This window comes from Candoia aspera, chromosome 1 (assembly GCF_035149785.1).
Source record: "Candoia aspera isolate rCanAsp1 chromosome 1, rCanAsp1.hap2, whole genome shotgun sequence".
NCBI classification, from domain to species: domain Eukaryota; kingdom Metazoa; phylum Chordata; class Lepidosauria; order Squamata; family Boidae; genus Candoia; species Candoia aspera.
In genome coordinates this window covers 306505979-306533193 of record NC_086153.1, presented here as the reverse complement: position 1 = coordinate 306533193, position 27215 = coordinate 306505979, and the positions used below count along the sequence as shown (strand labels likewise).

Sequence of the window (27215 nt, the reverse complement as noted above, 5' to 3'; positions counted from 1 at the left end):
TGTCTGCCAAATCCTAAACCTCTAGACAGGTAGCACATGGGGAATGGGGAGGTTGGATTGCTGAATTAAATAGTTAAGAAAACATTAACTTTCTTTGTTCCCTGTCTTATTGATTTTAATGGACACATTTCTGCTGTAATAAATACTAGATCTACTGAAGCATTAAGTGGGATTAAAAGATACTTTTAGTATTCATTACACATAATCTATACACTACTAAAACTCTTGTGTCTGTTTGTAACCTTCAACTGGATGAAACGGTGCATCATAGGGCAACGATTTTTGAACCAAAGTACCTCAAATGGGCTAACTTAAAGAATGGTCTAAAATTGGGGACCCATTACTCCTGTGGGATTGAAATTTGGCTAAATTGTGGCCACTTCAGTGCCACCGCACCTTCCAACTGCACTTCCCAGAAACCCATAGATTGCGTGGTGCAAGGGAAGATGGGAGGGGTGTATCCCCACACTCTTTCCCGCCTCCCTCTGGCCCCTGCGCCCAATCAGCTGGTGGTAAGGCCCAATGGGCAAGCAGCAGTTGGCTGCTTTAGAACCGAGGCCAAAATTTGAACTCTCTTAACAGCGGTGGGTGGCAAGAGAAGGTTGAGGGAGTGACTTGTATGCCTGCTGGTGAGGTAGGGCTGGCTGGGAGGTGCTGGTGGTCAACAGGTGAGCCCTCTTCCTCCCTGGAGGGAAGGGGCCCTTGGGGACACACCAGGTTGGGGGTTTTCCTTGCAGTCCACGGCTCCCTTTGTTCCCCCTCCCCCCAGCAAAGTGGCAGGCAATTCCATTGGTCAGCTGAGGAGGAGGAGGAGTGATTTCTGAGGCGCTCTGCCAGCTTCCCACAAGGAAAATCAATGGGGAAGCCGGCAGGAAGTTGGAAGTCGCTCCCACGCCCACTGCTTTTTTGTCTACCCATGGTCATTCTGTTTCTCTGTTTAGGTGAGGAAATATCTCTGAAAGGATGACACAAGAGATCACAGGTTGTCTAGTAAACTACTAAGCACAAACATTTAGCAGAGATATCTCTGGATTATGTTTACTGGTTAGTGTAGTTTAGTATGAAACAAACTGAATATGGGAGATTCTGCTTATTTGGAATCCTGGAAAAGGGTGTGTGTGTGTGCGCATGTGTGGATGGAGATGGTGTCATGAGTACTGATGGTGAACAGGAGGGGGCCTCTATCCAGGGGCAAAAATGCATGCGTAGTTTAGAGAGTTTGAGCTGTCATTCAAAGAGACACAGAACAGACCCGCCTTGACTCTTGGGGGTTTATCTGTCTGGGTTTTCCCACGCTTCTTCAGTTTGGTAGGATTTTCTGTCTACTATAGCAATAATAAAGCACTAGAGACTTCTTCCTCGTCTCAGTGTGGATCTTGCTTAGTCAGGACAGATGGATATTTTAAATTGCCCCTGTAGGAGCCGTGATCATTGTCTCTACTCAGATTTTATTTTATTTTATTTTAATTTTTATTTATTATTTTAATCCTGCCTTTATTATTTTTTACAAACAACTCAAGGCAGGGAACATACTTAATACTCCTTCCTCCTCCTATTTTCCCCACAACAACAACCCTGTGAGGTGAGTTGGGCTGAGAGAGAGTGACTGGCCCAAGGTTACCCAGCTGGCTTTCATGCCTACGGTGGGACTAGAACTCATGGTCTCCTGGAGCCTTAATGTCAGTTTTGACATCCTCTTTTAAATGATCTCTGATAGTAATTGGGGGGAAAAGAATTGTGACCAAGATTCTAGATTGCTGTTTCTAGAAGATTAATCTGACAACAGGTAGTCCTGGTTTAGCGACTGCCTTATATGGTGACTGTTCACAGTTACAGTGGTGATGAAAAAGTAACTTTTCAACCATCCGCGTGTTTATGACCTTTGCAGGTCTGTAAAGCAAAGGAAAACTGAAGTAAGATCATAAGCACAGCTTCTGACTGCTTCGCTTAACAACCAAGTTGCTGGTCACAATTGTCACTAAATGAGGACCACCTGTGGTTACTTTTGAGATAGTATGCCTCTTGCAGCTTGGTAAATAACATATTGGTAGGCCAGTTTTTTTAGAATCTTGCTTAAAAGGACAATTTTAGTTTTGCGTATTAAATTTGGCAATCACAAAACTTCTGCTGAAGAATGGCAGTTTGCTCCTGAACAGATAAACCTCATTAAACAGTATTTGTTCTTTTCATAGGCTGTGAGGATATTATCGCCGAGAGCATCTCGCTGGAAACCTTAATTGCCATTCTCAAGTGGAGCTCCCAGCCTTATGGCTCCAAGTGGGTACACCGTCAAGCCCTGCATTTCCTCTGTGAGGAGTTTTCCCAAGTCATGACTTCAGATGTCTTTTATGAACTGTGCAAAGACCACTTGCAAACTGCTATCCAGTCAGACTACTTACAGGTAATGGTTTTTCCCTGTTCAATTATTTTTATTTAAGTGCCAAACCAGTCTTTCTTACTAGGGGTATAGAACAGAAGCATGCAGATCCTAAAACTGGAGGAAAAGAAAAGAAGCAAAACCTTGCTTGAATAGTTGTGTGCAGAACGAGTTCTTCCTCTCCCTTTATTCTGGCATTTATACACACAAGTTGCTTGCAGAGGTAGTGATTAAGGAAAGTATTCTCCTTTCCTGGCACATAACCCACCCCAAACTGGCAGTATAAACTATTGCTTGAAAGCCTAATAATAGCCTAGAAGCACTTGCAAATTATTTTAAGTGAAACTTCTAGGCTTAATTTTTGTCTTGCCTCTTCAGAGGTTTATAGAAATTATATAGTAGTTCTCACGCTAACAACATATATTTGGGGGAAGAAAATGGGAAATCCAGGCTTCTCATCCAAATACACTTTTCTTGGAGATGTACTAAATTTTAATTTCAACTCGGTTTTTATCCCACCCCACTGCTGTTCTTCAGTAAATGAAAAAAAACCTCCATTGGTAGTTGTTACCTAATTAAAAAAAACCCTCTCATTTACATTAAGTATTACTTTTAAAGATACATACTTGTATGCTTTTTTGCTCTGGATACATAGTATGAAAACTGAAAAGTTTTGGTTCATACAGTTGTCTTATTTTTCAGTCATTGAAGCACCAGAAGAGTTAAATCAAAGTTCTTTCAAAAATCAGAATGTCAGTCATATTCCTATACATGTTATTAAATATCAGCTAGGGGCCTATGGTTAGCTCCAGTTACTCTCTTCCCTGGCTTCTTTAGGCATACCAAGAAGACTTATAAAAGGAAGTGGCTTGGGAGTATATTTATCTTGCTCCATTTAAATATCTCTGAAGCATAATATGCTTAGAGGAGGACCAACATTTTATCTCATGCCTGCCTGGAAGACAGCAGGAGAAATGAGATAATTTCTTGCTTAAACATCCACAAATCCATTTGGCAGAGATGAGGTGCAGGCAGGGGTAGCTGCAGGGTACGTGTGTCAGAAAACCAAAATGACACTTGTGACTCTGCAGTCAAAGCCCCTGCCCATAGTACAAATGTACAAAAAGTGGTGGGAGTTCAGTCACGTGGTTGCAACTGCCATCTTTGGTTTTTTCACTTCCCCTTTGGACACCATGGCCGAAAGGATGTCTGGTACCCCGCTGATTTCATATTAATAATAACAGTAATAAAAATTTATTATATTTATATGCTGCCCTACTCCCAGTGACCCCGGCCAACTCTCCGTGACTCTTCAATTCACTTTTCAGTTCTTCTGCAATGCAAGAAGCAAGGAGAGTGTTCCTCTTTATGTATCAGTGCTGCTCACTCATCAAGCTACTTTGAGTGCTTATAAAGAACTAAAAATGTCAGCATTGTACAGAACAAAATACAAAAAGATGTAACACATCCATAAAAAACATTGCACCAGGGGCAAACAACGTCCAGATACATTATTAGACACTTTCATGCAACAACCAGGCCTTTAAGGCCTCCCTAAAGGCCTATCAGTTGAAAGAGAATGAAAGTTGTTGGTCCCCACCTCCCCAGGAATGAAAAGTGGAGTGCTGTAAGAAGGTTTCTTTGTGGAATTAGCAGTGCTGGTAATAAAAACTGTAGGATTTTGACTGAAATGCTATGAGCAACAGTAGAAAAATGTGTTATAAATCTTTGGCATTAAGGAACTTGATTAGCTGTAATTTATTATTAATCTAAACTTCATTAGATTAAGCATTATTGTTAGCCTAAGAGTTAATATAATGATGCTGTATATTGGCCTATGTGTTTTATGTCTTAAATGCCTCTTCAATAGGCAAGTGAGCAAGATGTCTTGAAATATCTTGTGAAATGGGGCGAACATCAATTGATAAAAAGAATTGCAGATCGAGGTAGGTGTTTAATAGATTTTATTTATTTATTTATTTATTTATTTATTTATTTATTTTCTATCTCACCTTTATTATTTTTATAAATAACTCAAGGTGGCCAACATAACTAATACTCCCTCCTCCTTCTCTTTTCCCCACAACAACCCTGTGAGGTAAGCTGGGCTGAGAGAGAGTGACTGGCCCAAGGTCACCCAGCTGGCTTTCATGCCTCAGGCGGGACTAGAACTCTCAGTCTCCTGGTTTCTAGCCCGGTGTCTTAACCACTAGACCAAACTGTTGTTTCATTGTTAATGAGGAAATTGTTATATTTAAACTTAAAATACTGACTGAAATACACTTTTTACTGTGAAATACAGTGCTTATGTAGTAAAATTATGCTGAGATTTATTCTACTTTTGTCTACAACAACAGCAGTTCCCCCTCTGGAACCTAGCTAGGCCTTTGTGCACATTAGATGAATGTTATAGTTATCCACTGGAACTCTGAAATTACTTATATATTCATCTGTTTGTTTGTGTTTGCGTGTTGCACTAACAAAACTTAACTAGCTAACAAAGTCTGTACCATGCTTTACATTCTTTGAATTAGAATATTGAAGGAAAACAAACAGAATATAGCTGATAGTCCAATTTACCAGGCAAATAAATTTTTAAATGTAGTCCAAATATTTGACTGGTGTAGTGTGTTTGTGTGTGTGTGTGGGTTGCAGTGATGAGAGGGCAATTCTAGGATGCTTTGTCATTAAAATCCTAAAGAAAGTATAAATCAGGGCTTAGCATGGGCCTCCCAAACTCTCTTTTCTGGTCAGCAGAGCCCCTTCCAACCATTCAGAAGTAAGAAAATAGACAAAAACTCTACGTTCAGCACTAAAATAAGCTTAATATAGGTTTTAAAACAAAAGGAAACAACACTGTCCCAAAAATTGAAGGGCAAAAAATCAGAAAAATCTTGACCCTGTTACATCAACTTAGCTTCTAGCATCTATATTTTGTGAAAGGTGAAAGGTCCCCTGTGCAAGCACCGAGTCATGTCTGACCCTTTGGGGGGGTGCCGCTTTCGCGACGTTTCCTTGGCAGACTATAGAGCGAGGTGGTTTGCCATTGCCTTCCCCAGTCGTCACCTTCCCCAGCAAGCTGGGTACTCATTTTACCAGCCTCAGAAGGATGGAAGGCTGAGTCCACCTGAGCCGGCTACCCGAGAATCCAGCTTCCGCTGGGATCGAACTCTGGTCAAGGGAACATATATTTTTGCCTTTTAAAAAATACTACCTTTTTTAGTTTTTATAGCTTAAGGTTTTTATTTGGGTTAATTTTTACTGTAAGCTGCTCTGAGACCTGATGTCATATAAGTAATGTTCATAAATGAAAAATAACAAAAAAAATCAGAATAAATAAGCTGGCTTTAGCAAAAATATGTTTAGTAAGAACACATAAGTAAAACAGCCTATTTAATTTGTCCCCCACAGAACCCAATTTGCTGAGTGGCACAGCTCATAGTGTGAACAAGCGTGGTGTAAAGAGGCGAGATCTTGATATTGAGGAATTAAAAGAAATCCTTTCTCCTCTCCTACCATTTGTCCGCACTGAGCACATCTTGCCTATGAACAGTGAAGTACTGACAGATTCTGTAAGTATATTTTTAAATCCTGCTTCAGTTTGGTAAAGCAGAGCACTCAGTCCCTGCTTTTTATGCTGCTGTCCATGAGAAAAGTGCAGGGAGAAAATATTGGCTGGGAAGAATCTAGTCAGGATACCCAAACAATCAACTGTCTCCCACCCCTGATTTAGGTCATTGTATAAAATTCATTGTGGTTTTGGAGGCTTTTGTGGGTACTTGCTATGACTCTTCAGTAGTTTTTAAAAATTTTGGTATGGATATACAGTTCAGTTATTCTTCACTTGTGGCTATCATCAAGTTGTACGTGGTTTGCTGCTTTATATATAAAAATAATTGTTACATGCCTGATGTGGAAATTTTGTTTTCTTTTAAAGATGAAGAGGGGTCTCATCAGTACACCTCCTTCAGACATGCTGCCAACAGCAGAAGGTGGAAAATCGAATGTGTGGCTGCGACAAAAAAATGCTGGAATTTATGTGAGGCCAAGGCTGTTTTCACCATATGTGGAGGAGGCTAAGGTACTAAGAAAACTATGTATTTGTGCTAACATCCACCTCATAATTAGGTTACAGTTACCCAGCCTGCCTTGTAACTCATCTGACCAAGGATGTTCTATATTCAGAATGGTGTTTAAAAAATAATGAGTTGGAAGTGCAAAAGTGCTCAGGTTAAGATGACTTTGAAACCTATAACAGATCTCTGCAGGCAGACACCAGTATCTTTGAAGGCTAAGTCTTGCCCTTTTGCCAGGTTCTCATCCTGGACTCACTATGTATGAATACCTGGTAGATTAGAGGATAGACATGCTTCCATCTCTTCGGTGCTGGAATCCCCAATAGCACAGGATTTCAGATGTTTTCTTCCATGCCAATTACTCTGCCTGCTGAACACATTTGAAAGATTGGTTTAATCTCCCCTCATCTCTTTATTTTTCCTGAGCATTCCCCTTTTCCACTCACACCATACACAAATAAACATTTTCAGAGACCTTCTGACTTGTCTGGACAGAGCAAGGCATCCTCTTCCTATACAGAACCGAGCAGTTACTGTCAGCCTCCATCTGTGCCTGGAGCAAGGGGCTGTCTTCTTTCATTTGCAGGAGAAAGGGAATGCACAGAAGGAAGCAGGGAACAGTGGCACACTTCCTCCCTCTCTGTGGAAGATGTCTTCCTCTGCCGGCTGCTTCTCCCCTCCTCTTTCTGCCCACCAGGGGTGTGGGGAGAGAAAATCCGGAACTTTGGTTCAATTCAGTTTCTCAGAATGTCATACAGTGTGAAATCTGATCCCGTTTTCTGTTTCTGTGGTTCTTTAAACAAGACAGTTTGTACTATAATGCCAAATTTTATCTGAAGATTTTTGCACCCGTTCCTTGTACAACGAAATCTTTGAATGTTTCACTGAAGAAGTTTTTGGTTTTCAGTAACCTTTATGCTTAAGCAATATTTCAGGTAATATGCAGGTGAACCTTTTTGTAAGATTGATGAATGAAGACCCACATAGCTAAGTAGCTTCTTTGAATATTACTGAGGCTATTGAAAGTCATCTGAATGACTTATTAGAAAAAAAAAACAAGGATCAGTGAGTCATAAGAGTAGAAGCTGCCCATATTTAATAGGAAGAATGTATAAAATCATATGTAAAGAAAAATAAACTATATTTCCTGAAAAAGTAAACATTCTGATAGCTATTCTTACCTTGTATTATGTGGTCACTTTTTTTTTGAAAGATATATCTGGTATTTATTAGCTTTTTATATCAGTACATTAGAGCAAATGTTTAGTAAACTTTTGTTTTACCTTTGTTGTTTCAGTCAGTTCTGGATGAAATGATGGTGGAACAGACTGACCTCGTTCGTTTACGGATGGTTAGAATGTCCAATGTACCAGATACCCTCTACATGGTAAACAATGCAGTTCCACAATGTTGTCATATGATAAATCACCAGCAAATGACCAGTAATCAGTCCAGTCCTCCTTCAGTTGTAGCCAATGAAATTCCAGGTATGTTTATAAGCCAGTTCATAAATACATAGTTATTGGTTGCGAAATTGTTCAACATAGAAAGACCAGAGCCTACATGATTAGTTTCATGAAGAAAGAAAAGCGGGAAGACAAGTATCTGGTACTTTACATAGGGTCATAATACCCTGATATTTTTTTAACAGGGCATTTCTAGACTTCTTCATTACAAAGAATAAAAACTGAATATGGGAATCTTGCCCTGTGTAAGCTGGCCCACTGTGAACATCTTAATAGAAAAACATCTCTCCCTTTTTCTTTTTCTTTAAGTTGAGACAGAAATAAAACATACTGGTTTATCCAGCTTGTGATGTGTGCTTGTACAATACATAAGTTCATACTAATCTGCTATTTTTGGATTAATTTATAAAGATGTATTATGACAAATGTAAGACTTTCGCTTCAAAAATACATACAGTACATTTCTGCATAATGAAGAAAGAATGCCAAGTGTATTTTGATGCTTGACATAGCATATTTATATTAAGAAGCACTACAGAGATTGTTGGTGTAAAAAAATTTTTAAGGCATACTCTCCTGGTATGCTTCAGCTTTGGTGTATAGCATGTGTATCAGAACATATGTAAATAGTGGATAGTGTTCAAAGGTTCCTGTGATGCCAGAAATGTGTATGGGCGTTCTTCATTTAAGGTTTATGTATAAAAAGAAGACTTATAAAGTCCACATGCTGACCTTCATTAAAGCTAAACCAGGAACTAGGCTTAAATGAACTGCCAAAAGTGAATTATAGGGGGACAAATCTGGTGCCAGCACTCAAGAATTAGCCTTTTTGTCAGCTTCCAATGTGGTATTGGGAGCACAGATATTTGGTCCTGTTCCTTGCTTTGCCCCTCTCAGCAATCCATCAGTGCCAAGAGAGAAGAAAATGGGTTGGCCAAACAGGGCTAGAAAACCTGCTTTTTATTACCTGTGTTCCTCATCATGCAGAAAAATCCTTGGGAGTTGCGAACCGCATAATAAAAACTGAGCTGTATAGTAACTACAATTATCTTGGGGTTATGGTCAAGAAAAGTGTTGTTGAACACAAATGGTCAACCCTTGAAATTAATTCCAGTTACTGGATAGCTGACCATTTGGTACATGATTTTATGTTTATCAACTAGTGATGATCAGCCTTGATCAGTGACCAGAATCAGTGAAGACACTGAGCCAAGCTGTATAGGCTAGACAACAGTTTTTGTTGTTGTTTATTCGTTTAGTCACTTCCGACTCTTCGTGACTTCATGGACCAGCCCACGCCAGAGCTTCCTGTCGGTCGTCAACACCCCCAGCTCCCCCAGGGACGAGTCCGTCACCTCTAGAATATCATCCATCCATCTTGCCCTTGGTCGGCCCCTCTTCCTTTTGCCTTCCACTCTCCCTAGCATCAGCATCTTCTCCAGGGTGTCCTGTCTTCTCATTATGTGGCCAAAGTATTTCGGTTTGGCCTTTAATATCATTCCCTCAAGTGAGCAGTCTGGCTTTATTTCCTGGAGGATGGACTGGTTGGATCTTCTTGCAGTCCAAGGCACTCTCAGAATTTTCCTCCAACACCACAGTTCAAAAGCATCGATCTTCCTTCGCTCAGCCTTCCTTACGGTCCAGCTCTCGCAGCCATATGTTACTACAGGGAACACCATTGCTTTAGCTATGCGGACCTTTGTTGTCAGTGTGATGTCTCTGCTCTTAACTATTTTATCAAGATTTGTCATTGCTCTTCTCCCAAGGATTAAGCGTCTTCTGATTTCCTGACTGCAGTCAGCATCTGCAGTAATCTTTGCACCTAGGAATACAAAGTCTTTCACTGCTTCTACATTTTCTCCCTCTATTTGCCAGTTATCAATCAAGCTGGTTGCCATAATCTTGGTTTTTTTGAGGTTTAGCTGCAAACCAGCTTTTGCACTTTCTTCTTTCACCTTCATCATAAGGCTCCTCAGTTCCTCTTCGCTTTCAGCCATCAAAGTGGTATCATCTGCATATCTGAGATTGTTAATGTTTCTTCCAGAGATTTTAACTCCAGCCTTGGATTCCTCAAGGCCAGCTTGTCGCATGATGTGTTCTGCATACAAGTTGAATAGGTAGGGTGAGAGTATACAGCCCTGCCATACTCCTTTCTCAATCTTAAACCAGTCAGTTGTTCCGTGGTCTGTTCTTACTGTTGCTACTTGGTTGTTATACAGATTCTTCAGGAGACATACAAGATGACTTGGTATCCCCATACCGCTAAGAACTTGCCACAATTTGTTATGGTCCACACAATCAAAGGCTTTAGAATAGTCAATAAAACAGAAATAGATCTTTTTCTGAAACTCCCTGGCTTTTTCCATTATCCAGCGGATATTGGCAATTTGGTCTCTAGTTCCTCTGCCTTTTCTAAACCCAGCTTGTACATCTGGCAATTCTCGCTCCATGAACCGCTGAAGTCTACCTTGCAGGATCTTGAGCATTACCTTACTGGCATGTGAGATGAGTGCCACTGTTCGATAGTTTGAACATTCTTTAGTGTTTCCCTTTTTTGGTATGGGGATATAAGTTGATTTTTTCCAATCTGATGGCCATTCTTGTGTTTTCCAAATTTGCTGGCATATAGCATGCATTACCTTGACAGCATCATCTTGCAAGATTTTGAACAGTTCAGCTGGGATGCCGTCGTCTCCTGCTGCCTTGTTATTAGCAGTGCTTCTTAAGGCCCACTCAACCTCACTCTTCAGGATGTCTGGCTCTAGCTCACTGACCACACCGTCAAAGCTATCCCCGATATTGTTATCCTTCCTATACAGGTCTTCTGTATATTCTTGCCACCTTTTCTTGATCTCTTCTTCTTCTGTTAGGTCCTTGCCATCTTTGTTTTTGATCACAACCATTTTTGCCTGGAATTTACCTCCAATGTTTCTAATTTTCTGGAAGAGGTCTCTTGTCCTTCCTATTCTATTGTCTTCTTCCACTTCCACGCATTGCTTGTTTAAAAATAATTCCTTATCTCTTCTGGCTAACCTCTGGAATTTTGCATTTAATTGGGCATATCTCCCCCTATCACTGTTGCCTTTTGCTTTCCTTCTTTCTTGGGCTACTTCTAGTGTCTCAGCAGACAGCCATTTTGCCTTCTTGGTTTTCTCTTTCTTTGGGATGTATTTTGTTGCTGCCTCCTGAACAATGCTGCCAACTTCTGTCCAGAGTTCTTCCGGGACCCTATCAACTAAGTCCAGTCCCTTAAATCGATTCTTCACCTCCACTGCATATTCCTTAGGAATATTAGTGAGCTCATATCTAGCTGATCTGTGGGTCTTCCCTAATCTCTTTAGTCTGATCCTAAATTGTGCAAGAAGACAACAGTTTTAAGGAGAAATAAATTTGTGGTGGTTGGGCGATTTTGAAAGGTTTTGAGGAGAAAAGGCCCACAGTGGACAACATTGATTCATGAAGGTGAGTGAAGCTGGAATATTTTAGTAGGGTTTTTTTTTCTTTTTTGGGTAGTTGGATTGTGATTGTCCTTTAAAAGAACTGTGTTAAGTCTGTTCATCTTACAGTGCAGTTTTCATTTATTTCCTGCTTCAAAATGACGGAAAATTATGCTGTCAGATTTCAGTAATGCAATCAAAGGAGGGAACTTCTGCAGGTTAAATAAGAGAGATTTGGGAGCTGCAAAGAAACCTGTCAAAAATTATCTTAGAGTGTATTTAAAGGACACAACCAAATGATGCTATTGCTGGTCTCTTTTTCAGTTGGGAACTTTTTTCTGTTCATTACTTAGTAATAGAAAATTTTATTTACAATCAGTGACCAGCAAAGCACTTAGTAATGGTCATTTGTGACCTTTATACCTGTGGCTTTGATTTTCATAATGTGGGACTTTTGAAGGCTGTAAATTGCCTTCTTCAATGTAGTACTGGAATCAGATTCTAATGGCATATAAAACAGATGCTTCAGAATGCAGATCTTCTTGTGCTTAGAAATTGTCAAAATATTAGCCTAAATATATTGAGAAACTGCCCAGAAGTATGAGATTTTTTGTATGATATATATTTTTCCTGAGTAATGCACTGCTCTTGGATTCTATTGTTCCCTACTCTGTAGTTGACATGAAATAGAAGTTGAAATAAATTTTACAAATGTGTATATGGATGTTTTACCTTTCTGATTTGTAATTCCATAGGTATAAATATTTGTTGCTTCTGCCAGTTGTGTGTTGTTTTTCATTGCATTGAAAAAAGCTTGAAAAGACATTTTCTAGCAGCACTTTTCAGAGAAAGATGCCACATTTAGAAAATCTAAATAAAATAGGACTTCTAAAAGAGCAAAAATTATAAAAAGTTATTTTGACTTAAAAGTTGTCTAATACTTTTTCTTGGATTAATGTGTAATTTTTGAAATAGTTACTGGTGCTCTAGTTGTCTTGTGATTGCATTCCAACTCATCAAATGTATGCCAAGAAAATGAAGGATGAGTTAACCAGTAGTGTTCCAGAGAAAATACAACATTGAGATAGTAAAGTATCTTGCATCTAGTAATAAATAACTGCAAATGAGTCATTTAAAGAAATGTTATGAACCATAGAATTCAGTGTGATCTTATTTGTACCTGCTTTAGCAATATCCACTAGCATTGTAGCAAATGGCTTTACTCGTCCACTTAATTGCTGCTCTGAGGAAAAAAAAAAATTTCTGTATGTATTTGGAAGGGGTTGGGGGGGGGGTATACTTCTAGGAAAACTGTTGAAAAGATCCTGAAAGTCTAAATGAACACTATAAGCTGAAGACCAATTCTTATGGTTTCAACAAGCCTTTGAAAGTGGTACATTTAGCAGAAATACATCTCAGTTGAAGCTAACATTAGCCACGGCAGTTGCTGAAAGAAAGTACTTTTGGAAGGAGGAAAACAGAAGAATAGGGGGCATAGTGGGTAAACTAATGGAAAGGTAGAGTATGCTCAGAATGAAGAGACTTATTGAAGAATGTTAGTGGGGGAATAAAAGGAATTCAATTTTCTTAGTTGCACTGAGCAGCTAGACTGCATAGCATTAGACAGAATTCCCGCATGTGCTCCAGAGTGCCTCCCAACCCACAAGAGCAGATTTGGAGATATTTGGAAGGATGAGAAGTGTTTGATGGTCCATTTTGCACAAAGGACGCCCACCAATGGGAAAGTTATTGGATTCAACTGGGCAAAAGTGGTCTGAATGGGGAAGTGGGTTCACTATAAGATGGAAATGAAGGAAACTAGAGTTCATCTGCCCTTATTATTCTCCTCTCTGCACAGTTTTGCAGCTTGAGTCATTATTGCACTGATCTTGCCGACATGTGTCTTTTTTAGAGATTGCTTTTGGGTAAGTTCCTTTTTAGTGCAAATAACTATCTTAGTAGACTTGGACACTGTTGAAGCTCATTACAAGGATGCAGAACTAATTTCAATTTGGATTGTTTTCTGTTTGTTTGTTGTTTCCCAGTTCCTCATCTCTCTGTTGTCAAAGAAATGGTCAGGCGGCTGCAGGAACTCCGCCATACTGAGCAAGTTCAGCGAGCTTATGCTCTGAACTGTGGAGAAGGAGCTACAGTGAGTTACGAGATTCAGATCCGTGTATTGAGGGAATTTGGCCTTTCTGATTCTGCTGCTGAGTTGCTGCAGGTATGAAGCAATGAAGGCTGGCTTGGTCTTTTTTAACTGTTTTAGAAGGTGGTACTTGTGTGCCTTCAATGTCAGAGTAACTAGCATGTGCAAAAGTGTTGAAGAAGTTAGTGAATTCATTCACAGAGGAAAGCTTAAAGGGAGCATTGCAGTTATATATTGTGATGCACAAAAAGAACACATCTAATTACTTCGTTTCTAACTGTTGAACAAGAAAGTATTCCCACTGCTCCTTTATGCTTCTCTATCCTAAATGTGAGTTATCCATCATACAAAATGATGAGAATGGTTAATAAAATAACAGCCATCTAAAGCTTTTGAATCAAATCCCCTGATAAAAAGATGTTAATCTTAAGAATTCTAGACTAAAGCCCATACAGCTATTTCAGTGTTTTTCTTAAACCTTCCTAAATTGCTGCTGCTAACTTGTTTTTGGAGTAAAAAATAAAGTGTTTTGAATCTGTTTATTCTGTTTAAACAAGGAAGAAAGATACTTTAAAAAAATGGAAGTGTTGTGAAATGCTTTCTTTATTCCAGAGAGCCACCCTATGGTGATCTACAAGATGAGAATTTATATAGTTTTATGCTTAAGATGGAACAGGAAGAGTTACCATATTTTGCCCACTCAAACTCTGTAATTAGATGCATAGATATCATTGTGCTGGCATGTTGTGTTTGTTTTGCCTGGGCAAAGTACTTGTAGTGCAAAGCTGCCATTTCCATATTGCTGACATGGAGGAAGAAGTACAACTAACCATTTATCTGTATTAGCAGAAGTGTTGAGATGCACAAGTTTGTGTGATCTCCCCCTGCACTCCTCATTCGGTCTTTCTGTTGCAGAATCCTCACAAGTTCTTCCCTGATGAGCACTTTGGAGATGAAAGCCCACTTCTGACCCTGAGACAGTCCAGTCGATGTCGTGTGAACAGCACGCCCACTGCAGAAACAGCGTTTACAGAGCTAGACTCTTTGGTGGCCTTCCATCCACCACTCCCCCCTCCGCCCCCTCCCTACCATCCACCAGCGACTCCAGTTCACAGCCAGTTCAAAGTCGGATGGAAGCACCGAGCCCAGAGTCAGCACCCCTCGCGTTCTTTTTCTTACCCTTGTAACCATTCACTGTTTCACGCCAGAACAGCCCCGAAAGCTGCCCGACCCAATTATTTCTCTGGGGTCAAAGGCACACCTCCAGATTGCACTAACACTGCAGGACTGGGAAGACAGACCGTTGCAGCTGCAGCAGCTGTGATGGCTGCTGAAAAGCAAGTGGTAAGACTGCCTTTTTATTTTATGCACCCACTACATTTTTAATTTTTTAATTTTTATATTGTTTTATCTGTTCATAAGTTGCCCAGAGTCAAACGTGAGATGGGCAGCTATATAAATTGAAAAATAAATACATATTTCACTGTTAATGTACTAAGGCAGGGTGCTGTGAATAAGCGTTTTAAATTTACCATTATAGCTGTTGGAAGAGGTGAGGGCTTCATTTCGGACCAGTTGATTGTCATCAAGCACTGTGGCCCTGAATTATTCTATAAGAGCTTGCGTGTGCCGTTATATAACTTCTCTGTTGTCTCAGTTGATAACAAATGAATCTTAACAAACCCTTCAGTTAGGTAGAATTATGTGATAGAACAGATTAGTTTAGTAGATTGACTCAAGCTCTTGCTAATCAGGATGCCAAGATTGCTAGGAGTATTAATGTACATAAAATAAAGCAAATATTCTTATGGTATGTAGAAGTGGAAATCCAGTGCAGGTTTAAATGAAGCAGGAAGAGAAGCTAACACAGTGGACAGCAAACCAAGTTCTTGCTCTCCTATTCATTTTCCTCTAAAGCCCTTGGAAGGAACATAGCAAGAGGTAAAAATGGTAAATCAGAACAAGTGAATGTAGTAGCTGGGGATTTTTACTCATTTGTTAAATTCCTTCCTATAGATTGCATCCACATTTTCTTTGAGGAGTTTTCTGTTATGCTTTTAAGTTGGCTTATGCATAAGCTACTAATTTTGGTTCTTCTGTGTTCTGTTACCTTCAGATGTTGTTTTTATCAAGGCAGGTAGGCTTGAAGAAATGTATAGTTTATTTTTTTAAGGCAAAACCTGTTACCTATTTTCAACCAACAGCTGATGAAAGAGCTTTAAAAGCAAGGCAGATATTCACGTACATAAATATATAAAATGGTTCGGTTCCTGTTATACAGTCTGCAATCAATAAAAGCTGGCCTGAAAGAACTTCTCTATAAAAAAGACATGAATTCAGTAACGTTTGGCGAAAGTCATGATGTAAATTAAATACTGGAACTACATTCTTCTTAGCTCAGGGTTCTTCTGCTGTAATGGGGATAGGTCAAGTATGCTTTCCTTTCATCATTTGCAAACTTCTCTCTTCTCATAATGGTGCTGTAGGAAGCTCTGCTCATATTCAGATCATTTCCTACTGTTAAGTCCATATTATTTGACTGAGTAATGAGAAAAATATCTTACTCTTGAAGCTGAACAAACTAAAGCTGAATGCTTGTGATAGCTTGATAACCTCTTTTAAGAAGGAAATTATTTGCAGTTATTTACATGTTTAGAACTTCTGAATTTACAGGTAATCTTCACTTAACCACAATTGAACTGAGATTTTTGGTTGTAAGTCATAACACTTGTTAAGTGAGCCACTCATTTTTGCAATCTTTTTTTACCGCAGTTGTTAAGTGAGTCACAGCGATCATTAGGTGGTTCAAGATTGGAGCTTGTGGTTTCCTTCGGTTGTTAAGCAAACGGAGCGGTTGTTAAGCGAACCAGGAGTTACTTTGCAGTATTGTGGGAGGCAGAGTGTGATAGTCATATGTTTTCCACCAAAACATGACTATGGAAAGGCTTCTGTGGCTACAGTAGTATTATTTTCAGTTAATATTACTGTTATTTTCAACTAATATTACTGGTTGATTATTAAAAACTTTTACTGTAAGGTCTTCACTGGAATCTTTGTTCTACAATACAGTACTAAATAGGCTTAAAGGTACTGTACAGTACTGTAACTTTTTTTTCCTGCTGTAGTAAGCTCTGCAGCTTTTATTACTGTACAGTACTGTATATAAATCTGATTTTTATAAAACAACTGTTTTAAAAACAGTAAACCAGCATTCAGTATTGTTAAATATAATTAAAAATCAAACAGGCAGAGGATGCATGCTACCATACAAATCTCTACTTAAGTTAAACAAAAACTGGGAAAAAATTAAAGGCAAGCATAAGTACAGTACTGCATGGAAAAAATACTTACCTTTCCTGTACAGTACTGTAAGGCAGAAACACAAGGCCCCCTCTGCTGGCTGCTAAATCACAGGAAGTAGTGCAACCACATGATCGGGCCTGCTGCCTCAGTAATCCAGCATCAGAAGCCTGGAGGACTTCCTGGTTCCAAAGGGTGGATGTGTGACCCAAAATGGCTGCTGCTTCCGGGATGACTGAATCTCTGTCACGTGATCACAGAGGCCTTGTGAGGGGCATAATTTCAGGCCCCAGTTGGAAATCTACTTTTGGGATACCATCATATCTTCGAATGGCCTTTAAGTGGCCGGTCAGTAAGTAAAGACTACCTGTATAAGACCTTGTGGGTTTTATTTTCAAGCATAAATATTCAGATTTTTCACATTTGAAATCACCCATTGTCCTTTCTGAAATTTAAAACATGCTTGATACAGATTGTTCTAAAAATTTGTTCAAGTCCTAAGCAGTGCTGAATGGTTTGGGAGAGGTTTTTGATATTCAATATTGTTTAAATTGCTTCCCATGGATTTACTTTCAAATTTAAAAAATGCTTTAATAGAATCAGAGAATCATAGGATTGGAGGGGATCTGGGAGGTCTTTTAATCCAACCCCCTGCCCAGGCAAGGAATTATCAGACCATTCCAGGCAGATGGGTATCCAATCCAATCTGATGGAACACCCATGACTTTAGCAAACAGATTGTTCCACTGCTCAATAGCTGTCACAGTCAAGAAATTCTGGCTTATTTCAAGTTTGGATCTTTCTCGGTAAAGCTTCCACCCAGTGATTCTTGTCTTATTCCTGGGTGCTATAGAGAATAAATCTGCCTCTGTGATATCCCTTCATGTATTAGAAGACTGTAATCATGTTGACCCCCTAGTTTTCTCTTCTTTAAGCTAAACTTACCTTTAACCACTCTTCGTAGGATTTAGCCTTCAGGCCTCTAGCCCTTTTGTCACTCTTCTCTGCATTCTTTCCAGTTTCTCCTCATGCTTTTTGTATTGTGGCAGCCAGAACTGGACACAGAATTCCAGATGTCTGACAAGGGCAGCATTGAGAAGTACTGTCACTTCCAGTGATCTTGACATTAAACTTCTACTGATGCAGCCCGAAACTGCTCTGGTACACTGCTATCTTATGGTTAATCTATGGTCTACCAAGATTTCTAGATCCTTCTTGCAAGTACTACAGCTAAACCAGATACCACTATCATGTACCTGTGCATCCTTTTTTTTCCTGCCTAAGTGCAGAACCTAAAAATTTTCATCACTGAATAACATTTTATTAGACAGGGCCCAATATTCAATTCTGTTGAGATTCTTTTGAATTTTGAGCCTGTCTTCTAGGGTGTTAACGATCCCCCTGCCAGCTTTGTGTCATCTGCAATTTTTTTGAGCATCCCTTCTATTCCTTCATCTGCATCATTTATGAAGATGTTGAAGAGTACTGGGCCCAGAACAGAACCCTGAGCGTACCTCCCTCCATGTGGACATAGACCAGTTAGGCCCATGAGTTAGCAGTGGTTGAGTAAGTCCATCCCACATTGTTCCAGTTTATCAAGAAGGAGATCTTCTTTGTCAGATAGCATACTGAAGTCTAAGTACACTACATCAGCAGCACTTCCTTGGTACATTAATCTATCGTCAAAAAAAGCAGTAAGATTTATCTGGCACAACCTGTTTTTTATGAGTCTATACTGGCTTATGGTAATCACTCCGTTAGTTTCTGAGTGCTGCAAATCCACTGCTTATCTTTTCTAGAATTTTCCCAAGTATTGATGTCAAGATGATTGGTCTGTAGTTGCCAGGCAGCTCCACCTTTCCCCCTTTTTAAAATATTGGAATGACACTGGCTCTTCCCCATCTTCTGGCACTTCCTTGTGCTCCAGGATTTCTCAAAGATTTGAGTCAGTGGCTTTGAGATGGGAGCTGTTTCTTTAACACACTAGGATATAATCCATCCATCCAAGAGATTTGAATTCATTTAAAGCAATTAGGTGTTCTGTCACCAATTCCTTACCTATTTTGATCTGCATTTTTCTTCTGCTCCCCATGGGGCAGCTTCTGGCAAGTCAGACTGTTTTTTTCATTTGCACAAAGACAGATGCAAAGTAGGAATTAAGCAGTTCAGCCTTCTCTTTGTTGCCTGTCACCGTATTGCCATCTTCTCCGACCAGTGGGCTAATTGCTTCCTTGTCTTTTCACTTGTTCTGCACATACTCAACCCTTTTTTGTTATTTTTGGCATTCATAGAAAGCCTTAGCTCATGTTGGGCCTTAGCCTTCCTAATCCCATCCTTGGAAATTCAGGCTTTTTCCTGATACTCTGCTTTTCTTATATGTCCCTCTTTCCATTTTTTAAACTTGTCCTTTTTGTTTCTCAGTTTATCAGAGGAATCGTGATGCAGCCATACCTTCTCAAGTGCCTCCCTTTTCTCTGTCTCTCTGTCTCTGTCTCTCATATTGTTTGTGTTCGCATTTTTTCAGAATTCCCAGCTTTCCGAAACCATTTCCATCCATGGAATCCTTCCTACTTTTTCCTTTTTTGCTTGTTGAAGTGAGCTCTCTTAAAATCTAAAACACTGATCTGGCTACCTTCATTTCTCCCCGTCTGCAGTGTGGTGAATTCTAGGATTACATGGTCATACTCTCACAAGGCTCCCACTAGTTCCACTCCTTTCATCACTTTTTCCTTATTAGTAAGTAGTAAGTCCAACATAGTTGATCCTCTAGTTTCTCTTTCTGTCTTTTATTTATTTATTTATCTAATTTATCCCCGCCCATCTCCTCCCGTTGGAGGCCTCTGGGTGGTTTACAACAAGCGATTAAAACCATCACAATAATACAAAAAGTAAAATACAGTAAAAAAAATACTATAAATAAAGAATAAAAAATCCAAGTGGTGAAGCATCTAAAACGGTCCAAGTGTGGGAGGAGTGGTTGGATGATGATGATGTCTGCAAGGCACATCAAGGGTCTGTTGGATCTCCTGCTTGTCGCAGAGTATGATTCCCAGTTGATGTCTCAGTAATTGAAATCCCCCATTATCTCATTGGTGTGTTTCCTAGATAACTTGGCCATCTGGTTTGATAGGGTTCAAAAGAGAAACATGCAAAATTAATATATGAATATTTTTTCAGTATCAGAAAAACCAACACTGCTTTTAAATTAAATTACACTGGGGAACAAAAATTTTGTGTCACACAAACAAAAACAGATTAATCTTACAGTATTTTTATGCTGAATTCAAGCGTGTTTTCAGAATTGCTCTACCAGGCAAGATTTTTGAGTGAGAGACAACTTTACTTTCATAATAGTCTATATTTACAAGTTAATGAAAAGAACAAAAGTGCTACCTAAAAAGAAGCAGTGTTTGATTTTCTGCTGAATTTCACCCCAGGAACACCTCTCTTAAGGGTCCAGCAGCAGTCAGCCAGCATACTGGGACTCCACTTGCCTTGGTACTGCTTTTCCATGTTTGTACTGTCCTGGTGAAGTTGTTCTCCATGCTTGTCTGCGCCATGGTTGTCAGGGAAACAGTTCATGTGAGAGTCCAAGAAATAAACTTCCATTGACATGTTACATCCCATAGCTTTAGGAGATCACTCACGATTTTGTGATAGTTTCTTTATGATTTCCAAAAAAGCTTTTGCTGATGTTTTTGAAGGATTGCCATGCAGCTTTTTAAACTTCACTTAATTCTTCATCAAATTTGTCATCTTTTACCAATTCTCTTGTCTGAGGACCTACAAAAATACCTTCCTTAATATTAGCATCACTAATCCTGGGAAATTTCTTTCTCAAGTACATGAATTCAGTTCCTGTTTTAGCCATTGCTTTAACTGAGTTTTTCATAAGTTCAAGTTTGATGTGCAAAGGAGGAAAGAAAACCTTTTCAGACTCAACAAGTAGATTGTTTACCACATTCTTTTTTCTGGAACAAGTGAGGTACATTTTGGCCATTCTCTCTGAATGTAATGTTTTTTTCCTGTTCCTACTGTCACATTTACACAAAAAGCAACAGTACTTTCTGTATCTAAGTTGCAGGCCAAGCAGAATTGCCGTGACCTTCAGATCTCCACAAATATTTCATTTATACTTTTCGTACTGGATCTTCTTCAAAAGTAGGTTCATGCTCTCATACAACTGTTCACATTACCAGCACAGGCTAACGGTACAGATGGTAATTTATTTCCATTATGAAGGAAAGCTTTCCAGCTAACTTTCAAGGAGTCAGTGAACAAGCACCCCTCATTTACATTGTGTCCCTAGCCAGCTGCCTCCGTAACCAAAGAAACATCTTTACAATACTCTAGTCCATCTTCTTGGGAGAAGAATTTGTTAAATTCATCATCATTGTGCTTGTTAGGGAGAAATAACCATAACCGTCTGGTGAATGTCTTTTGGCTCTCTCCACATAATAGGAATGGCAGACAGTGTATGACATGAACTCTTTAACCACTGTGTTAGTGGCTTTAACACATATCACACAGCAAATGTGAGGTGGCCCAATTCTTACCCACTTTACAACCAAAATGAAGTCCATAGCATTTTTTGAGAAGTGGGGTGAAGTTTTGTTTCTGAGATTTAAATGTTAACTCATCACACACAGAGCAGAAAATATCAGAATGATTTACAGTTTCATGGCATAAAGAAAAGTAGGTGGATAAGTACAACACTATTAGAATCAATATAATATTTTAAACAATAACAACAACTAGATTTTGCTTAATTGCAATAATTAGGTTACAAATGATTGTTACAAATAGTTAAAATATAGTACCATAATATCACCAATTGAACATGAATAATGATGAAGATAGGGTCCCAAGAAAACTAACCCTGATGGGAAAAAAAACGATTTCATTTTTGAACTCTGTATGAAAAAGTCTGCTTAGAACACCTGTTACAATCTATGTGACAGAATTGTTGCTGACCAGTGTTATCTATATTATCAACAAATTATATTAAAACATTCCGTGTACAGTTGTTGCTTCTTGGAATCTGGCAGTTGAATTAATGAATTCAGTAGGAGCTTCATATTAATAAGCAATTCAAAATGCATCTCTATAGGAAACACAGAAATTGGCATGCATGCACATAGGAATATATTATCCTGGATACACTGCTACTGTTTGTAACATACTTTAAAAAAAAAATATATTGCCAAATTGCAGATATACTAAATGAAAAGTTTTGCTTTTGTTGAGACTTGGGGCTACCTCACTTTCCTACATTAATATCACTATAGTTTTGTTGCCATGTTTTAATTTTTAACTGGTTTGCTTAGAAAGCCTCAAATCTTTGTGCTCAAATCAGAGCCTTTGATTTCAGAAGCTAAATTCTTATACGAGCACTAAATACAAAATACTATTTTTTATGAGTAGTTATTTCTTCTTAGCTTTGAAAAACAATTAAGCTTTTCCTATACTGAGCAAATAGAATGTTAAGTGTAAAACAGTGCAAGTTGAATGTCACACTCTTAGCTGTAATCTTGGACTTTTGCAGGGCAAAGTAGCCCTGGCACAGCTAGACGATAGCACAAGTTGAAACTGATCTTCTCTTTTTCAGGGTGTTCAACCTGTTCTCAATGAGCTGATGCCAGATATTGCGATGGGTGTGTCAACAATGTCTCTGAAGGACAGGAGGTTGCCAGAGCTTACAGTTGACACAGAGCCTGTTCTGGAGGTGACACCAGGACCCCCTCAGCATGTTTCTTGCATTCAAACAAGGCACATACACAGTTCGCGGAAGAAACATTCAGCTGAGCAAAAGCTGGATCCTAGAGAGAATCAACAGGAATATCCTGATTTCTATGATTTCTCAAATGCTGCATGCAGACCTTCTACTCCTGCCCTTACCAGGCATACCCCTTCACCTTCTCAAGGTATTTACTTTGGCCCAGATTTATATAGCCACAATAAAGCATCACCCAGCGGCTTAAAAACCACTCAGTTACCTAATCACATTTCTCCTAAAAAACTAGAAGATTCTAGGAGAGATTATGCACTTTCTCAAGAAGGGCATCCACACAGACAAAAGAATGAACCAATACACCTCGATGTCTTAGAACAACCTCCCCAGCGGCTGGACTTGGCTTTGGCTGCCCAGGAGAACACTGGGAATATCTCAATTCATGCAAGGGGACGAACGAAAGTAGAAACAGATTTAACGTATGGACTAACCTCTAGTCGACCTTCCCTGCCTTCATACAGTTCAGAAATCCATGATGAACCATCTAGCAGGAGATTGGCCGATACTGAGCCTCTGGAGGGTGAAGCCCAGAGAAATGCAGATTTGGAAAGGGAAGAGGTTGTAAGTAGAGGAAGAAAGTCTCCAGACTTCCTGTACAAAAAATCTGCCCTCTGAAAACCCTCCACCTCCACTTCTTCTCTGTGCCTAAGAGTTCTGAAAGATCAGTCTTTGAAATCACTGGCCTGAAATTTGTCGGGCCAGTTTTTTTCAATGCCAGCCGCTATCATTTTTTTAATTATTATTTTTGTATATACATGGCTTCATTAAGAGATGGCATGCTCCCAGTTTATTTGGAATGCTGCTTCAGGGTTTATGTTTTCAACAGATTTTGTTAAAACTCTTCTCAAAAATATATTTTAACTGGCACCTTTAAAAAAAGAAAATAAAAGGTAGCCTTTTGCACCTGTACATTAATTTTATTAGTTTTTATATTGGTATGTTAAACTTCTACTGTCATATTTTATAGGACTGTATGTTCATACTATTTTGGGTGTCTTTTAAAAAAAAAAAAATCATTTCCCATTACTCAGTGTGCATTAGGCTGCATACTTGCATACTTAAGATGTATTTTCTTACAAGATGGTCGAAATATCTGTCTTTATTTTTTAATGATAATAGGAATTCCAAAGAACAGCACACTTACATAACTGCTCTGGTTAGGTTTGCAACCTTTCTGCTCTACCACTAATACAAGAATCCAGCCTAATGTGTATGCTCTGTTTACCAAGTCTCAGGCTGCTGATGTAGCAAGCACTCAGTAATGTCTGTGGCCAGGATTTTCTTTAAAAGTAAGGAGTACGAGTCTGTTAGGATTTCTGAAAATCTCCTTTTCTTTTTGGAACACTTTCTAAGCCCTTTGGTTACAATGCAACTAGTGCTTCAAATTGGTGAGAGTCTTGTAGACATGCTTCTCTGATTCTTCATTTTAGAAGGACACACAGATGGTAAGATTTCGTAGCAAGCACAAGGAGGTGAGAAAATAATTGCTTAGCATTTGACATGGGTGTTAATGCTACATTTTGGTAGAACAGACTTCCTTCCCAGTGGAGAAGTCAAGAGAGATGTTTATTGCCTTTTTTCTGCCTCCAAAGAAACCAAGGGCTGCAGTTTTAGTGATGTTATTGAGTGCATATATTTCTTGTTTTGTGGACAGAAAACAGACTGAAAAATAATGGCTATGACTTAATGAGCTATAAGCAGTTTAGCACTTAATTTATTCATTCCCCTCTTGAATATTTTGGGGATTTGTTGAAGTTGGTTCAAATATATTGGAAGGGAGGGTCTTCGGGGTTTTATGAACATAAAGTAGAGATGCTGGGCTGATAGATTATTGCCACTATGGATGGCCATTTCAGCAGTCAGCTGTTTCAGGTACTTGCCACTTATTTCTCTTGCATGGACTGGAAAATTTTCAGTACCGCTGTGTGGTAATCCCTAGCAAAAGCTTGACTTGATATGGTGGTTAGTCCTAAAATACATCTCTTCCATCACTTGAACACCTTAGCCAGATTGTTAGCTAATCTTAAATCTGTTCTTAGATACCGTACTTGAGACTGTTGAAATGTAAACTTTGTTTCAGTATTTTAATTTTTTTTCCTGAGCTCTTTTTTTTTTTAAGTCTCCACTGATCTTTTAGTTCCCACTTCCTTTCTCCTTTAGGGGGAAAACACTGTTAAAGAAAAATGAGAATTAATACCCTATCCAGATAGTTTACACTACATTAATTTTGCTGTATTTCAAGCAGTGTGTTGCATCTTTGTGAACTGAAAAAATACATTCTGTGAAAAGTTGAATTAAGTGGTAAGACAGCACCCTGATGATAGGATAATTGCTTAGTGCCATTTGCCAAGTATCTTGTTAATTATTATCTGGAGTTTAAACACATTTTCCATCAAACTTCCTTCAAGAATGTTTGATACTTTGCTTCACTTGTAAAGATAGGATTCCATTTTTTTGTCATCTCTAGTGGCAGCAGTCTATATATGTATATGTATACATATATGTATATGTATATAGGCTTTATCTTGCAGAGATCATGAATAGGTTGTTCTAATAGTTTCCTGGACTCATGCACACTGACCCAAACAAGCTACAGTAAAGTCTGTTTTAGATGTTAGTCTGCTATTTCAAACAGCTTTTTTCCAACTCTACACAAAACCAATTTGCTAGTGAAATGTGATAGGCTGTAGATATCAGAAATTCAAGGCACAATTTTTCAGTCTCAAGAGTAGCCATTGAATTGATTCAGATAATCCATTTGGATTCAGTTTACACTTTTTTTTTTACTGTGGAATAGCTTACAAGAAGCATAAAAACATACACTCCATAAGTGAAGTAAGCTATCATTTGACAGCAGTTTTAGATAAACGTAAATATTGAGAAATAATTCTGTAGCAGACCTAAAGACTGTTGTACCACTTTAACAATCTAAACCTAAATATTCTGATTTGAGCAGAAGGGCTAGAGAGGTTTTTGGGGGCCATAGAATTCTGGTTTCTTACCTTTTTCTCTGGCCCATATATAAATGGAACATTAATCCCCATCAAGATTTGGGGTATGTTAATTACATCTCCAGGAAATTGTCTGTGGACCTCTAGGTAACTCTTCCACTGACTCTGCATAAGGAATTTCTACCCACCTACCCATTCTGATGCAAAAAACATCATTTTTAAAAAAATATGTGAGCCAGTAATAAGAGGAATGCAGTTTTTTCCAAGGGATTGATTTTGCCTAAGAACAAATAAAAGAAATTGTGTCATAATTGAAATTACTTTTACATTCTGGTGAACAAGTAATTTACTCAGAAATGTATTTAAACTTTTGTCTTCAAAATGCGGAATTCACAAATCAACGAATAGTCTCAATGGTTCTATGTTACTGTAATAAATGATTATATACCATTTTCAAAGCACAGTACAGTTTTAAGCAATTTTTAAAAAATCCATTTTAATGAAATGTTTGAATAAATTTGTTGGAAGTCCCAAGTATTCTGTAACCACATACGTGTGACAGAGATAATTGCTGAACTTACATAAAATAGCTTCAGATTGTTGCTAATTTTGTTGTTAACAGTACCAAATTTGATTTGAATGCATCCTGCTAAGAAAAAATGGGGTTTTGAATTGTGGCTGGGATCCATTTTCAGTTAATTTCCATGCATGTGCAATATTTGTATGATAATTTTTAAAGGTATGATAGGCACAAGGAGCTGATGCTTCTTCCCCAGGTGCATGTGACCAGCTGCATTTTTCAGGAGACAAAGGGCCTGCTGCTGGGGGTGGGGGGGAAGTGCCACACAAGGCACTTTGAAACCCATCCCATGTGTTTACAAAGAAATGTTCTGCAATACTAATGGAGCTACTTATTGTAGTCCTGCAAGCTTACAATAGTTGCCCTGCTAACCATTTAGGGTATTTCATATTTGAATTCCTGTCTTCAACCTTCTTCTGCCTCTTAAGAAAGGGTAGTTTCTTTTCCCTCAGTATGTTTGTTTTTACCTTGGAATACTATAAACCATTTCCACCTGTTACGTAACTTATTTTGAGAAAGTCTGAAGATACCACTCTTACTCTAGTTACTTCCAGTGACTGTGTGTTTATATGGTGGATGGATATTTGTGGAATGTTGGGGAAAGGTGAAGAATTAAAAACCGAACTATTTCTATACTTGTATGTATTTCTGGAAGTTGTTAAGTGTCCATGATAAAGTTATTGTGCTGTTAATGGTATAAAGTCAAGTGCCTTCAATGCTAAAGGCTCAGAAAATTTCTTAAACCAACTCCATGTCCTATGCAAGTGTTTTTTCTACAACCTGCATAACCAGTACTTTGTAAAATTTGTTTACGCTCCAATTGTACATAGTTTTTTTTAAAGAAAAATAGAATTTTTATTTAGGTACTGCCTAGAATTGAATTCTAGTCTTGTGTGATGCATTGTAAAACAATACATTTCTCTTTTGAGTACCATTACAGTTGTAAAAAGGTTTTCACTGGTTCTATTTTTCTACTGTTGCTGAGAAGCATGTTAACACTGACTTTATCCTATATATAGTTGGTATTTCAAATAAATGGCTTGTCTAGAAAAATGCAAGAGTAACATACTTTTCATTACAAATGTTCT

General features: G+C 38.6%; 1 protein-coding gene across 1 annotated transcript in view; it reads left to right on the top strand.

Moving 5' to 3' along the window:
• The window catches only part of BTBD7 (BTB domain containing 7), an 80510-nt gene extending 55442 nt beyond the window's left edge, over positions 1 to 25068 (top strand). The window contains exons 4-11 of the mRNA XM_063290265.1: positions 2193 to 2401; positions 4248 to 4323; positions 5789 to 5949; positions 6315 to 6458; positions 7751 to 7940; positions 13402 to 13580; positions 14421 to 14849; positions 22414 to 25068. Coding sequence (XP_063146335.1) covers positions 2193 to 2401; positions 4248 to 4323; positions 5789 to 5949; positions 6315 to 6458; positions 7751 to 7940; positions 13402 to 13580; positions 14421 to 14849; positions 22414 to 23211 — 2186 coding nt within the window. The 3' untranslated portion in view covers positions 23212 to 25068. The remainder of the gene's footprint in view (positions 1 to 2192; positions 2402 to 4247; positions 4324 to 5788; positions 5950 to 6314; positions 6459 to 7750; positions 7941 to 13401; positions 13581 to 14420; positions 14850 to 22413) is intronic.
• Positions 25069 to 27215: the final 2147 nt, after the last annotated feature.